This window comes from Microcaecilia unicolor, chromosome 7 (genome assembly GCF_901765095.1).
Source record: "Microcaecilia unicolor chromosome 7, aMicUni1.1, whole genome shotgun sequence".
NCBI lineage: Eukaryota > Metazoa > Chordata > Amphibia > Gymnophiona > Siphonopidae > Microcaecilia > Microcaecilia unicolor.
Window position 1 is genome coordinate 57,979,674 of NC_044037.1, and position 16,895 is coordinate 57,996,568.

The following is a 16,895-nucleotide window of genomic DNA, read 5'->3' on the forward strand; positions in this document are numbered from 1 at the left end:
CCACAATAGAACACTACCTATCCCATGACTCTCCAATTTCCTCTGGAGTCTTTCATGAGGTACTTTGTCCAAACGCCTTCTGAAAATCCCGATACACAATATCAACCGGCTCACCTTTATCCACATGTTTGTTCACCCCTTCAAAGAAATGTAGTAGATCGGTGAGGCAAGATTTCCCTCACTAAATCCATGTTGGCTTTGTCTCATTAATCCATGCTTTTGAAATGCTCTGTAATTTTGTTCTTTATAATACTCTCTACCATTTTGCCCGGCACCGGCCTCAGACTCACCGGTCTATAATTTCCCGGATCTCCTCTGGAACCTTTTTAAAAATCGGCATTACATTGGCCACCCTCCAATCTTCCGGTACCACGCTCGATTTTAAGGATAAATTACATATTACTAACAATAGCTCCACAAGTTCATTTTTCATTTCTATCAGTACTCTGGATGAATACCATCCGGTCCAGATTTTGCTACTCTTCAGTTTGTAGAACTGCCCCATTACATCTTCCAGGTTTACACCAGGTTTACTGAAAGCAATCAACGAAACAACTATCTTTCAAAAATCTCTGAAACATTCTTCTTCAACAAGGCCTACAATGAACACCTATAATCTCACTAACATGCATATTTTCAAAGCACATATCCTTCCAAAGTTCCATAGAAACCTATGGAACTTTGGAAGGCTAAGTGCTTTGAAAATATGCCTATAAGTCACCTCACCAACCAACTCAATTATGAAAGCTCACCTTATACAACTATCCTAATCACTCCCTTCCTTCTTCCCTCTTCCCTTCCTTGATTGTTACACATTACTAATTGTATCTGATATCTTGCTACAATAATGTCAAAAATCTATGTAAGCCACATTGAGCCTGCAAATAGGTGGGGGAATGTGGGATACAATGCAATAAAATAAATATAAATAAAAATAAATAAATACAGAGAATCATTAAGTTTCTCCGACTCGTCAGCTTTGAATACCATTTCTGGCACCGGTATCCCACCCAAATCTTCCTCGGTGAAGACCGAAGCATAGAATTCATTTAATCTTCTCCACTACGGCTTTGTCTTCCCTGATCACCCCTTTTACTCCTCTGTCATCTAGCGGTCCAATCGATTCTTTTGCTGGCTTCCTGCTTTTAATATACCTAAAAAATTTTACTGGTGTTTTGACCTCCACCACAATCTTTTTTTTCAAAGTTCCTCTTTGCCTTCCTTATCCAGCGCTTTGCATTTGACTTGACATTCCTTATGCTGTTTCTTATTATTTTCAGTCGGTTCTTCTTCCATTTTCTGAAGGATTTTCTTTTAGCTCTATAGCTTCTTCACCTCACGTTTTAACCATGCCGGCTATCATTTGGTCTTCTGTCTTCCTTTTTTAATACGCGGAATATATTGGGCCTGGGCTTCCAGGATGGTGTTTTTGAACAGCATCCACCCCTGATGTAAATTTTTGACTCTCACAGCCGCTCCTCTAAGTTTTTTTTTCACCGTTCTGCTCATTTTATCATAGTCTCCTTTTTAAAAGTTAACGGTAACGTATTGATTTCCTATGTATACTTACTTCAAAGCTAATATCAAATCCGATCATATATGATCACTGTTTATCAAGCGGCCCAGCACCATTACCTCCTGCACCCAGATCATGCGCTCCACTAAGGACTAGGTCTAGAATTTTTCCTTCTCTCGTCAGCTCCTGTACCAGCTGCTCCATAAAGCATTCCTTGATTACCAGAGAATGTGGTAAGGTGGTTAGCTTAGCGGAGTTTAAAAAAGGTTTGGACGGCTTCCTAAAGGAAAAGTCCATAGACCGTTATTAAATGGACTTGGGAAAAATCCACTATTTCTGGGGATAAGCAGTATAAAATGTTTTGTACTTTTTGGGATCTTACCAGGTATCTGTGATCTGGATTGGCCACTGTTTGAAACAGATGTTGGGCTTGATGGACCTTTGGTCTTTCCCAGTATGGCAATACTTATATACTTATTTCATCAAGGAATTTTACCTCCCTAGCATGCTCCAATGTTACATTTACCCAGTCAATATCAGGGTAATTGAAATCACCCATTATTATTGTGTTGCCCAGTTTGTTTGCGTCCCTAATTTCCTTTTAACATTTCTGTATCCGTCTGTTCATCCAGGCCAGGCGGACGGTAGTACACTCCTATCACTATCCTTTTCCCCTTTACACGTGGAATTTCAATCCATAGTGATTCCAAGATGTTTTGTTTCCTGCAGAATTTCAATCTATTTGATTCAAGGCTCTCCTTAATGTACAATGCTACTCCTCCACCAATTCGATCCACCCTATTACTACGATATAATTTGTACCCCGGTATGACAGTGTCCCACTGGTTATCCTCCTTCCACCAGGTCTCAGATGCCTATTATATCTAATTTTTCATTTAGTGCAATATATTCTACCTCTCCCATCTTATTTCTTAGGCTCCTAGCATTCGCATATAGACCATTTCAACTATGTTTGTTGTTCCTATTTACATCATGCTCAGTACTTGGCAGTATTAATTTGCAATCTTGTGTCTGATTTTTATTTAAGGACACCTGATCTACTATGGTCTCTTTTGCAACCTCACTATCAGGATACCCTGGTCTTTCCCTGTTATGGTGATATCTTTGAAAGATACCTTATCCCGAACCATGCGCTTTTGAGGCAACTGTCGGCCTTCCCCCGTTTCTAGTTTAAAAGCTGGTCTATCTCCTTTTTAATGCCGATGCCAGCAGCCTGGTCCCCACCCTGGGTAAGGTGGAGCCCATCCTTTTGGAATAGGTCTCCCTTCCCTAGAATGTTGCCCAGTTCCTAACAAATCTAAAACCCTCCTCCTCCTGCACCATTGTCTCGTCCATGCATTGAGACTCCGGAGCTCTGCCGTCTCTTGGGTCCTGTGCGTGGAACAGGTAGCATTTCAGAAATGCTACTCTAGAGTTCTGGATTTGAGCTTTCTATCTAAGAGCCTAAATTTGGCTTCCAGAACCTCTCTTCAACATTTTCCTATGTCACTGGTACCCACATGTAACAAGGACAGGTACTTCCTGTTTAGTGAGCGGTAAGCCTGCATTGGGCTTTCATGTAAGGTCTATTGTCAAAGTAAGACAGAGTAAGAGAATGCATAATTTGCAAACTATAAATTGGCCTTTTGAGAACATTTAAAATAATTGTGGATTTCTTGAACCAATAACACGTTTTAAGAAACTGAAATTACATGCAATTCCTAATAGGAATTATAAATGCTAATGCTATAGAATTATTTTCTCTCTTTTTAATGCGGACTCTTGCTTTCATAAGTTTTTCTATGAGAAGTTTATATGGTATACAGAAAACCATATATGTTTCTGTCTTTTACTTTAATATGCAATGATACACAAGCATCAATTTATGAAAATTAAGTAGTTTTTAATAAAATATAAAAACATAACCAAGTTATTGTCCAGTGGCCAGCTCACAGCTATTCTGAATATCTATTCTGATCATAGATTCTTGCCAGATAGCTTCTTAATTTGGTCCCATCTTTTATTCTATCAATATAATAATAATAATAGAAAGATGTTGCAGCACATCAACTTTTAAAGTATTACCTGGACCTACTAGTAATGCTAAATTTCACACTGGTATTTGATCTGGTAGATTGTTGGAAAAGAGGTGGGAGGTATTATGGGATTGGGTGGTACTATACTGAAATGGATAAGGTCATTTCTAGGAGAACAGAACACAAATATTTGAAGTGATAGGAAAGATATCTCCCAGATGGTGCCTGTATATGACAGTTCCCAAAGATCCTCCTTATCACCTAAAACTTACAAGTCCTGGGTAAGATTTGAGAGCGTGGGCTTGTGGGAAACAATTATTTGATTATATTTATTTACTTTGTTTACCACCTTGCACAAGAGGGTATTAAATTATATAACACTCTTACGTGAGGATACAGTTTTCATTATGAATAGCTGTCTGATGGAGATATCAAACTGGCTACTACAAAGTAAGTTGAAATTAAACACCAGTGAAACCTAAATTGAGAACAGCCTTTGTACTCCATAGGATAGAATAAGGGATACAATAGTTCTGAAGAATCCCTTTGATCTAGATTTCCATTTGTAGAACCACACTTCAGCAATTTAGATGAAACTGGGATGCTCAAACAAATATTTTTCACAGTGACTTCTCAGCTGGTCTCCTGTTATTACCTGAGGTTTAGAAAAAGGCCAATGTTTACTTTTTTTATCAGACTTTTGAATTTGATTTGATACATTTATTTGCTGTTTATTTTTAAGTTGTTGCTTTTATGTTATTATGGGATCCTTTTACAAAGCTACGGTAAGCACTAGTAAGCTTACTGCAGCCGAAAAGGGCCTCAGCGTATCCTGCAGTAATTTTGTAATGTGCATGCACAAACCACATTTATTTTTGCCAAGGGGGCTTATCTGGGAGGGCAGAGAATGGGCGTTTCTGCACTAATCAGTTAGCTTGTCTGCACTCCCGTGCACCGATTAGTGTATGAGCCCTTTCTGCCTATAAAGCAGTTGGCGGCAAGGGCTCATGAACTAATCTTTTTTTTAATGGCCATGCACTAATTTAAAAGTTAGCACGTGGCCATTAATTCGGAAAATGGAAAAACGGCCATTTTCCACCCTTAGAGTGTGGGAAAAAACCCATAAGGGCATGCGCTAAGGCCACTTTTTAATGCAGCTTACTAAAAGGACCCCTATGTGTACTCTGACTTAACGTTTCTTAAGTTACTTATGTAATTCCGTGAGTATTTTACAAGATTGGCAGAATATACATTTTAAATAAATAAATAATGCTCTGATGGGAAGTCTGCTAGCCAATGCACAATACAAGCTACAACCAGCAAAAACAGGGCAACAAGGTCCATACTGAAATGATCCTGTTGAGAATGGACTATGCCAATTTTAAAAACAATGTATTAGTTATCTATGTCTACAAGAATTAAATTCATAATATTGGCTATACATTTGCACAGTATGATATTAGAAGCCTATTTATATTGCCAACAAATTGAATTGGTACATGCTAGGAAGAACATTCATAGCAAGTCAGGTGCAGTTATTACTGATATTGATTATACAATTGAAGGGCTTTTTTTCCAAAACGTCTTAGTTGACTGAAACTAATATGGACTTAGTGAGTTTTGGAAATAAGCTCAATTATGCAAATCACATGTTGGGGAGAGCCTTCTTTGTGGTAACTTGCCATGAGAAACCAGAATGGAGGGAAATCTGCTATTTAGAAAATGTCTTTCCCCTTGTGAATAAGGAAATGCTAAGAGAGGCCTAGTAAATCGGGGGATGGGCAAAGTAAAGAAAATAGGAGAGCTGGAGGTTGAGTAATTAGGTATTAGGCAGTAAGATTTTATATTTTATAAAGATTTTATATTAGATGTTACATGATTTGTATCTTACATAGTAACATAATAAATGTCGCAGATAAAGACCTGCATGGTCCATCCAGTCTGCCCGACAAGGTGCCCAGAGACATTTATATTTTTTTTTTTTTTTTTTTTTTTGAAACATGAAATATAATGGGTTGTTTATATTATGGTAGTTTTTATTGTTGTACATACCGTCAGTCTGGTTGTCCCATGTATTTTAAATATGGAACTTTACTTCTTTTATAATCTTAAGGCCCTATTTACTAAGCTGACAAATGGCACATGAAATTTAATGAGGACAAATGCTAAGTAACGCACAAAGGGAAAAATGATCGCAACTACAGGCATAAATGCTGGGTTCCAAGTAAGAGACTCTACCCAAGGAAACAATTTGAGTCATTGTGGACAATATGTTCAAATTTTGGCTTGGTGTGCTGTGGCCATCAAAAAAGATACAAACTGCTGAAGCTCATTTGCTTGCACTGGCTAATGGATTGCGCTTGGTTGACTTTTATAAATGGGGTGAACAGCTATTTCTAGGTATTATCTGGTGTTTTGCCTTTATAAAAAAAACAACCCCAAAACAACTTGTTAAAGTACTGATTAGCAATCCATTTGAAAAGTCCTGCTCACTTCTCTAGCATTATGGCTTATAGCAACACAAGTAGACAGACTGGGGGGGGGGGGGGGGGGGGGGGGAGGAAACTGAAGCAGTTAAAGGATGGTACTAAAAAGCCAACCCCCACTCTTTCAAAGTCACACCTCCCCTTACACTGCTACCAAATGCTTCCCCATATTAAGAGCCACATACATGCCTCCATACATGTATACCATGTCTCTTGCTCCTATACCACAACACCCACACACACATCGTCCCTACATATATAGCCCTTATACACACCAAACACTCCCACACATACAAAAATCTACAATCCGCACACTCCTATACCCCTCTCCATTCACCTTGCACACATCAACACATACCTTACCCATACACAGACATATATCCTATGCAATTCAACCTGCCCCACAGTTCCCTACACAAACCAAATACACCTCTTCACAACTATGTATTCTGAACTCCCCAAATGAACCTCCACCAGACACATCCCACCTACCCACATCCCTTCTACAAATCTACGTTGGAAACTGTTGCTGAAACCAGGTCCCTATAGGCTTTCCCTACTTGTTTAATTTACCACTATGATCTGTACAATGTAAGAGACCCAGACTGCATGATCTGGGAATTTTCATACACAGACGGGTGAATAATTGATGTATTCTTTAGATTGAACACAACTGCTCAGTACACTTTGCAGCAGACCTACTGTATACAATAGGGCATGCATGCTGATATATTTTTGTGAAAGGAACAAAACTGCAAGTTCCATCAACAAGATGTAGGAATGCAGACATCAATTTCATATTTATTTTTCACATCTTGATGCTTTCTGAAAAGCAAAGAAACTATTCAGATGCGAATGTCCACTAAAACAGACTATTAGAACGATCTGTTGACTATTAAACTGTGGTCATATTTTCCTGAATTCAAATTTAAACTTATCCCACTGGTCTGAAACTATTGTAAAAGAATTTATTGCAGAATATGAGGACAGCATAGTTTATGACAACAATCTACCTAAAAACTCATTAAAGTCTTTTCTCTCAGAGTGACATGCATTATCAGCAGAGATTAATCTGATGAGTCTTTAGGTGAGCTCCATTTTTAAAAATGCAATAACAGAGGGCTTTGTTGTCATCTGATGAAAATCAATTAGAGTAGGTAAGGCCACAAGGAAAACTAACATCACTCATCACTAGCCCCTCGGCAGCTGAAATGATTTGTCTTCCAAGCTTGGGTGATCAGGAGCTGTAGTAATATCACAAGGAAATTAATTTAGTTTCTATATTCTGGACTCACTTTCCTTGTTCTAGAGGACCAATACACAAATTACTTTTAATCAAGGTTGATATGCAATTAATACCAAAGGAGAATCTTTGAAGAGTCATTCTTTTTAATTGACCTAAGCATTTTTCATCTGTGCCGCCTGTGTAAGCAAAAGGTTACTTAGATTACCTTACCTGCTAGATTCTTTGTCAACTACAAGACACTGCACTGAATGGCGAAGGCAATAGATTCCACCAAATACAGCACACATCCTATAAAGAAATTATGAAATGAAAATAAATATAAAATGGTTTACAGCAAACCCCAGGACAAAAGCCCCCTACTTACTATTCCCAATTAGCCATGAAGAGGTTACAAATTGATGTGTCCAAATACAGTTATTTTGTAAAAGTCAAATAATAAGATAGGAATGAACAGCAAAGCTGTTATTAACACCCAACAGACCATAGCTTGGATACTACAAATGAAATAACTATATATCGGTCACAATTATAAAGTTGTATACCTAGATGAGTACCTTTTGATAGCTGATTGGTAATGGAACATTTGTATAATCATATGTAACACAAACATCTTCCTATGTCGCATTAAGAACTTATGGAAATTAAAGAAAAATTTTAAAATCAGTCACTAGATTTTATTTACATGAAAGAATATTTAAGTTTGTTACACAGTCTATATAGTTGTATCTTTCAACATACTAAAAAAATGTTAGAAATACGTGATTTGCTGAAAAATTCAATCCTCAATTCCCCTAATTTCTACAATGAAATATTGACATAACTGCTACAGAATGGAAATTTACAAGACTGCAGCCACAAATGATTTAATCTGAGGCCTAAAAGACAGATAAGAATCCAATCATATGGGGATCTTTTACAAAAGTGTGCTAAGTTTCTGCACTTAGCACATCTTAACATCAAAACTGAAAACATGCTAAGTGGAAAGGCTGTGTGGTAATAGTTGGGAGCATGCCCAGCATGACCTCAGCAATTACCGCACTGAAAATCTCACTTGCGTGTAAAATCTGACTGCAACCTGCTAAGTGAACCTGCACAAACTTCAAAAGCCTTGATTAGCGCATGGTAAGTACAGCTCATTAATTGTAGTACAGTGCACTCCATTTAAGTGCATGTCGGATAAGCGCATGCTCTGTTTAACTGCATGCCGTACTTCGGTCCCGTTTTTGGTGCCATCAATTTCTATGGGGACAAACTTCAGTTTAGCGCACCACTGATAAGTGCAAGATTCACTTACATGCATGGTTTAAGACCACTCCTCTACAGGGAAGACCCAGCATAAGCACGCGCACGGAATATGGAAGCCAATTGGCGCATGACAACCAACAAGATTTCAAATTTACTGCCCCTTTAGTTGCCATAGGCAGAATAATCTAAAGAATGTTGTTAAGAGTGTACACTGGAGTCATCGTCATGGCGGAACCGTAAGACTAACACTGGCTGAACGAAGAGAAGTTCTTAAAAAATTAGAAAACAAAGTCAAGCACCTATTGCTAAAGAATATGGTGTCAACCCAGTCAAATTTCATGTGTTTTGAAGCAGAAAGACCAGCGTCTGGAAGACCGGCAAAACAATACAAATCAACAACGGAAACAAAAATGGGCGGGAAAAGCTGAGGAGATAGATGCTCTTCTTCGGTGGTTTTCTCAAGTCAGGAGCAGACGCATGAGGCCAGAGTTTCCTGTCAGTGGTCCACTGCTTATGGAGAAAGCTAACCAGCTAGCTGAAAGTCTTGGACTAACTGATTTCAAAGTCACTGTTGGATGGTTGGAAAGATGTTAGGAGAGGAACAACATAAAAGTCAAGAAACAGCATGGTGAGAAACAAGACGCTGATGACTTTGGTGCTGAAAATTGGGTTACGTGGAGGGGCATAATCGAAAGATCGTCCAAGTACGAATTAGGACGTTCTTACGAAACCGTCCAAAATTAGACATGTATAATCGAAAAATAGTATGGGCGTTTTTCGATAATCGATTATCCCTGTAGCAAAACAATCAAATGAGGAGCGCATAAGCGTGACTAAATTGGGCGCCCTAACACGGTCAATTATTGCAGGTGCAAACGACCAAATCAGAAAGTGTGTAAAAGAATGCACATAGGTGTACCGCAAGTACAGTACATGTTATTCTGGCCATCCAGGTACGGGAAAATATGAGGAACGCTTATATGCGTCAACTACAGAAAAATCATGCTGCTCCACGCATATATTCCTCGTATGTGCCCATCTGCATGTCCGGACCTGCATGCACTGTACACCTACTGAACATGCAGCTATATGCATATTGTGTATATGTGAAAAGGGTCGGGTGCTTCATACTCGTCTATATAAGGCACGTTCTGCACGCATAACAACCAGGCATGTGCACGTCAAAGACGTCTATGCTTACGACGGCGTCCACGTGCTGATAGGGTCATATATGGGATGGTCATCCATATATGGAGCTGTGCATGAAACGACGTCCCTCACGCAAGGTCGTCTATATAAGGCACTTGTTTTCCAACACGTGGAAAAATGGTGCAGCGACGTGAGCCGAACTTCGGCCAGGAGGAGAGCCTGCTGCTGGTGCGCCTGTGCCTAAGGCACCGGCACAGGCTCTTCGTGCAGCATCACCACCTGCCCCCCAGGCTCCAGGCCATGCGAGCCTGGTCCCGCATTAGGGACAGGCTTGAAAGGTAAGGTTTTGGGCCACCCCCCCTCCTGTACCTACACATAACAGCTCCGTCATCAATGTTACCACCAGTAACTGGAGTGTGCATGCAAGGATAATGAGTAATATAGGAACATGCACAATCACTAATAAAATGTATGTTCTTGAAAGGACGACCATCCCACATCCCTACAAGAATGTATTTCGTTATTTATTTATTTCTTGCCTGTGAACCCCACATTTTCCCACCCCTCTTTGCAGCCTCTATGTGGCTTACAACTCATCCGAATAGTGGAAACATGATACCAATTAAACGTATACCATACTTTATAACATACTAATGATAACACATATAAAGTAGTTTTACAACCATAAATTATAATGCATACAAACGGTACTTTCTGGCCTCATGGCCACCTCTATGGCATCATCTGCATAGGAACCAACACGGTGGCTGCTGTGGGTGCTTGAGCACCCCCAATATAAAATAAATGCCTTGTATGTATGGAGGGAGGGGTGATCTCCACTGGGGGTTGCACCCCCCAAAATGATAAAAAGGTGGCTCCTATGATTCAGTACCAATGGAGGTGGTCCCCCCCCCCCCCAACACTGTTGACCCTCTCTCTCTGCTATTTGAATAACAAATCAATGTGTGCAGAGGACAAAAAGGACCATCCCCCCCGACCCCTGCTCTACAAACTTATATCTTACAGACGCTTTGGAGTGCACCGGGACCTTGAGTCCCTGAGGAGGCGGTTCCGCCGTGTGAGGCGGGAGAGGCCCGAGCTCATCCAGGCGGTGCGACGGTACCTAAGGGCTCGGCGTAAGTATTCAAAAACAGGACACCTGTACAGATTTGTAAATATACTTCTTGAATAATGCGAATGTGCTGTACAATATCAATTCCCATGTGGCTAATAGCCAACTAGTAAGTAATAACGTATCTGTCCCAGATCAAGGATGCAGGTTGCAGGGGTCCTCCCATGAGTGTGGCTGCAACTTCCAACGACCATCCCCCGAGACGAATGAGATGACATGCCTCACTTTACTATTCCCCTTTCTGGGGTGGCTGAATAGTGTGTCCTGGTAGACCTGCCTGAGGCCCTACTTTTAGTGGATGTCATGGCCTAACTCACATAAAAGTTTTGTGCTCAACACCCTTCCCACTGCCCCCCCCCCCCCCACCAATAAAACCAACAACAACTGCCCATTAACCCCTCGTCGCATCTCACAATGCAAACATGCTGGTCAGCAATGAATGTGGTATGGCAACATGTCTTGTGTGGTGTGTGTCAGAGGAGGTTCCAGGGTTCTTTGTCATGTCATCTGATGCATCTCATTCCCCATGGGCATAGGCCACGCCTTATCACATCGTGGCCCATCCCCCCACCTCAAGCCACCCAACTACTGCACTATGCAAGCCATGTTGTATGTGCTGATCTCAATCACACTCCTTTTACATACACAGGGCTCCACCACCAGCAAGCGGAGCGCGCTGATGAGGAGGGCCACCACCTGCAGGAGGAGGAGGAGCCAGGCCAGGAAAGCCACCTGGAGGAGGAGGAGCAGGAGCACGATCCAGGCCAGGAAAGCCACCTGGAGGAGGAGGAGGAGGAGCAGGATCCAGGCCAAGAGGCCCACCTGGAGGAGGAGGAGGAGGAGGAGGCGGCAGCGGCGGCAGCACAGGAGGCGGAGGAGTCGTCGGGCTCGGAGGGGGTCCTCGTAATAGATGAGGACTATATGGAGGCCCCCTCCCCACCTATACCACCAGCAGAGCCCTCTCCCTCCCCTCGGCCATCCCCATCCCCTGCGGCAGCTCCATCACCTGCCCCACCGCCTTCCCCTGGGTCTGCTCCAACCCCTGGGCCAGCTCCAGCCCGTGGCCCACCTCCAGCAGCCCTAGGCGCAGGTGCCATGATGCGCCTCCTGCAGCAGCTGGTAGATGGCCAGCAGCAGCTGGTAGATGACCAGCACCAGCTGCTGCAGGAGGTCCGAGCCCTACGGCAGGGCAATGAGCAGCTCCAGGGCCCACTAAGGGTACTGCTGGGGCTGCTCATTGCCCTGCTACAGAGGGCCTTACTCAGAGGGCATGCCTGCCCTTGACTTACATTGGGGGGGGGGGATTGTTGGGGGTGTGGGGAGTGGGGGGGGGAGGGAAATGTTGGGGTTCTGTGTGTGGGGGGGAGGGAATTGTTGGGGTTCTGTGTGTGTGGGGGGGGAGGGAATTGTTGGGGTTCTGTGTGGAGGGGGGAGGGAATTGTTGGGGTTGTGGGGAGTTGTGGGGGGAGGAGGGCATTGTTGGGGGTTGTTTTGTAGGGCTGGGGGTGGGGGAAATAAATGGTTTTGTTACACTTTAACTATCAGGGCGTCTGTGTGTTTCTCTCCCTTGTGCATTACATATAAGCAAATGGTGCTGTTGAGTTGAGAGGAAGGAGGCAGCAATATGCATAGCATGAAATGTGCAGTGTGAATGAGAAAGTTGATGTATGTGTGAGAATGTTGGCCATACAGAAGGCCACCTGTACATTCCAACCTGCTTGGCCATGTGCAAGGGGGGTGAGCCAGGGAGGCTGGATGGATATTAGTGTTCATGAACACAAATGGCCAGCCAGCCTCTCTCCCTCCCTCCCCTCCACCATACTGACCCACAACACAGAGTGCCATCAATAAGAGATTAATTGTGTAGCATGTGTGATCTGCCAAGTAGACACTTCCTCATAACCCCAGGTAGCACATACACAGTGTTTGCTGTCTGATGGCCAGACATTCTTACCCACAAGCCACATTGGTGGGGGGGGGGGGGGGGGGGGGGGGGGGAAGGGGCCCAAGAAGGGCCTACAAACAGCTGGCTCATATTTTCACATTCAATACATCAGCTATGGTATACAGTGCTGAGGAGAAAAGGGGAAACAATGGGAAACCCATTAGATGGATGGTTACTTCATCACAGTTGCAATGTAATACTTGAGTTACAGAAGGGCACAAATAAAAATGGTGCTCATTATTTGCAGCTGTGATCACACTTTCTCCAGTAGTAGATGAAGGTGTGTTACATTCAGGTATTCCGGGTCTGTCTCAAAGTTTGTCCCTGAGCCAACCGACAGTGAAGTGACTTGCCTTAGATCACACGGAGCAGCAGAGTGGGAATTGAACCGGCAACCTTGTGATTATAAGGCTGGTGCTCTAACCTCTAGGCCACAGCAGCCACCAGGCTGTAGCCACCTGCAGGTACTTTGGGTTGGGACCTGTACAAAGAACCCTCTCCCTCACCACCACGTCTTAAGGTCTCAGTGGCAGTACCTGTAGCCACCTTGAGCCTACTTTCCAGGCTACCAATTATAAAAAATGTTCTTGTTCCCTACCTATGGAGGAATTTAGGAAGGTGTTCCATAATGTGCTAAACACATCCATTGCATATATCATTCCCCCTCCCCCTCCTATGGACCTTGAGAATGGGTGGCCACTTCATAAATGAGGACTGGGGTTCACCACATAAACAAGGAAGATGGAACCTACCGGGAACCAATTCAGCAGCTCCAACAGCTGGCCCACACCACTGAGGACCTGCCAACCCCACAGTACAGTGCACAGGAACCTGGTGAAAAGAGAACTAGCTAAGAGTTGACTCCAGACTACATACAGTGAATGCACACTCCTTGACTATGAGCACAAAGAGAAGAGGTGGCAGACAAATGAGAGCTTACCATGAACGTCTGTTTCAAGAATGTGTAGTGCGCCTTTTATCTTCTGGAACATTAGCTGGACATCTCCCTCATTGAAATGACCCTTACCGAGGGGTGCTTGATTTGGGGCGAGTGTAGCAATTTCGTCGCCCCCACAGACTGCCTGCTACAACCAGGCAGAGAGAATGGGAGAAAGTAAGGGAGCCTCACGGGATGTGGAAGAGTGGAAACGGAAGGCGTGGTGGCTGAGGGCCAGCAATAATCCCCCCCCCCCCCCAAATACACAGGTGTACCCAAGCATACATTGCCAAACACAAACCTTATTATAAGTGAGGGTAAAACCCTGTAAACAATTCTTAAGAACAACCGGCAAGGTCCCAGTGCAGGAAATGGCGGGTTAAATGGCAATGAAGAAAGGGAAGGCAGGTGGGGACGCCCATAATTATCTACCCATAATAGAAATCATGTGCTCCAAATCGCTATCTGAGCTGGGCACGCTTAGGAATTATGTGTATAATCGAAAAAACCCGCCCATATCAGACACGCCTATCCCCCGTCTCAATGGGCGTTCCTGGCGACTATATAAATGCCCACTCCGTATTTTCGAAAACCCCATTGGTACAATGCCGCCGCGTCAGCCCCCAACCCGGAAGGATAATTTTTCCGACGGTGAAGTGGAGCTCCTGGTGCAGGAGATACAACAACGGCACCGAAATCTGTTTGCTCCCACAGGGCAGAGGCTGGCTGCAACCACGAAGCAGCGGGAATGGGAGGCAGTACGTGACAGCCTGAATGCTGTGTACCATTGTGGGAGAGACGTGGAGGACTGTAAGAGAAAGTGGCGGAAGCTGAGGAGGGATGTCAGGAGGAAGGCGGGGGCGAATCCCCCAGGACATGACACAGCCAACCTCACCCCCATGGAGCTGATGGTTCACTCACTCCTACCCCAAGAGGGCATCCAAGGGGTTGGCTCCCTCGACACCTCGGCCCAGCCTGAGGACTCAGGTAGGTTTTTCATTATGAAGTTGGGGTATCTGTTGTGCTGCAGTACACTTGTGTTATAGAAGTTGGGGCCAGGGGGAGGGAGGTGAGGAGTGGGGGGGAGGAGGAGGGAGGTGGGGGGGGAGTGTCTCTGGCTGTCTTTATGTACAATAACAGGCCACCTTTATGATGGTGTTGTGACCTGCTAACCCCTACTCACTTGCTCTGTACCCTTACTCCCTATCCCTACCGTTGCCATTGGCTTTCCTCTTACTTGTCCTGTGTGCGCATCTTAATTTAATTGTAAGCTCTATTTGAGTAGTGGTAGTGTTCATGTGTGTTATAGGAGCAGACTCGGTGGGTGCTGTGGGTGTTTGAGCACCCCCAATATTGAGGAAAGATCATGTAGCTGTCCAGGGAGGAGTTTTGTGCACTGGGCTTAGCACCCCCAATAATACTTTACAGTTGGCTCCTATGGGTGTGTGTAGGTTATTACTGTGGCACAACTTTGGGGGCCTTCCTTCCCTACTACTCCCTCCTATTTTCCCATCACCAAACTGTGCCTATTCCCTCCTATTTTCCCATCACCAAACTGTGCCTATTTCCTTCTGTCACCTCTGTGCTCTAGTGAGTGTGGGCCACATGCATTCAACTGAAGGAGCCTGTAATGGGGGTCATAAAGCAGTTCTACGCAGTCTAGCAAGTCAGTAGTAACACAACACATGCTGAAATGTTCTTCAATTTAACAATTATACAACAAACAGCTTGTCCACAAAGTTGTGAGCGGTGTCCTTCTCTTGGCTGATTGTCCACCACCTCTACCCAGCTGCCTGTGGGGCTCTCTCTTTTGCACCGGTGTCAATTCCATTCCTCCTCACCATCTCTTTGCTGGGTCATCAGGTTGGGGGCCATGCCAATGTATATGAATGCTGAAAGACAAAAGTGGGTTTTTTGCACCAACACAGTTCCTCACTCTTGTGCTATACAGGTGATGACTCAGAGGAGGCTGGCCCTAGTGGCCTGCAAGGCCAACGCCCTACACCAGCAGGACTGCCTCAACCTCCACCGCCTGTAGCAGCAGTCCAGCCTCTACATCCACCCCCTGCAGCACCAGCAGTCCAGCCTCTACATCCACCCCCTGCAGCACCAGTAGTCCAGCCTCTGCCTCCACCCCCTGCAGCACCAGCAGTCCAGCCTCTGCCTCCACCCCCTGCAGCACCAGCAGTCCAGCCTCTGCCTCCACCACCTGCACCAGTCCAGCCTCTGCCTCCACCACCTGCAGCAGCAGAACCTGCAGTAGAGGCTCATCCTCCACCAGCACCACCAGCAGAGGCCGCACCTCCAGCACCGGATGACTTTGGTGAGGAGGAGGATGCATATAGGGGGCCAACTCCTCGCCAGAGGCCATCCAGCCAAAGGAGGCAACTCCTGCGGCTGGCCACAGAGTTGCTACGCCACAACGTGCGCTTGGAGGAGCAGAAACTAGACCTGCAGCGGCAAGCACTGGAGGCACAGCAGCAAGCCCACCAGGAACTCCTCCAGGCGCAACGCGAAGGCCACCAGGAGGTGCTCCAGGCACAACACCTAGCCCACCAGGAGGTGCTCCAGCAACTCAAACGGCTGGAGCTGAGCATCGAACGCCTGCGCCCTCAGGTCACAGCACCTACTCCAGCCGTGCTGCTGGAGCAGGGCCTGCCATCCACTTCCTCCTCCACTGACCACCAACCACCAGCTAAGAGGTGGGCGTTGCGATCGTCCACCTCCGCACCCACTCCTGCAGCACCCACCAAACCTGCTCCCATTCTGGGTCCTGTGGCCAGCCTACAGCCAACAAGGTGGCCGGATTTCCACAGCGCAGCCGAAGCCGCAGGCTGCTGTGGGGATACGGAGGAGGACACTGGGAGCAGCACCTCAGAAGAGTGTGAACAGACTTCCCGTGCAGCACCAGCTGCAAAGGAAGGCCGTGGGAGGGGTAGGAGGGGACGGGGGAAGGGAAGGGGAAAGTGATGGCACATGCTATAGGGTGAGGGTTGGTGGGAGGGGGGGTGGTAGGGGTGGGGGTGAACACAGGAACACATGCAATTAGTATAAATAAATGTACACTTACTTTCACCGAAAACTTGATTCAATGAGTCTTTGTCTTGCTCTTACGCCAAGCTGGTAAGCATTGAGCTCTGCTCTGTGGGCTGGGGGTGGAGGGGGCTCCTCTTCTGGTGGTGGCTGTGGCTCCTCTGGGAGAG

The 16,895-nt window shown here is 44.9% G+C and overlaps 1 protein-coding gene across 2 annotated transcripts in view; it reads right to left on the reverse strand.

Annotated features, from left to right (window-relative positions):
- CHM (CHM Rab escort protein) overlaps window positions 1-16,895 on the reverse strand; it is a 243,774-nt gene that overhangs the window by 65,736 nt on the left and 161,143 nt on the right. For both annotated transcript variants that reach the window (XM_030209030.1, XM_030209031.1), the window contains exon 9: window positions 7,495-7,572. In XM_030209030.1, coding sequence (XP_030064890.1) covers window positions 7,495-7,572 — 78 coding nt within the window. The remainder of the gene's footprint in view (window positions 1-7,494; window positions 7,573-16,895) is intronic.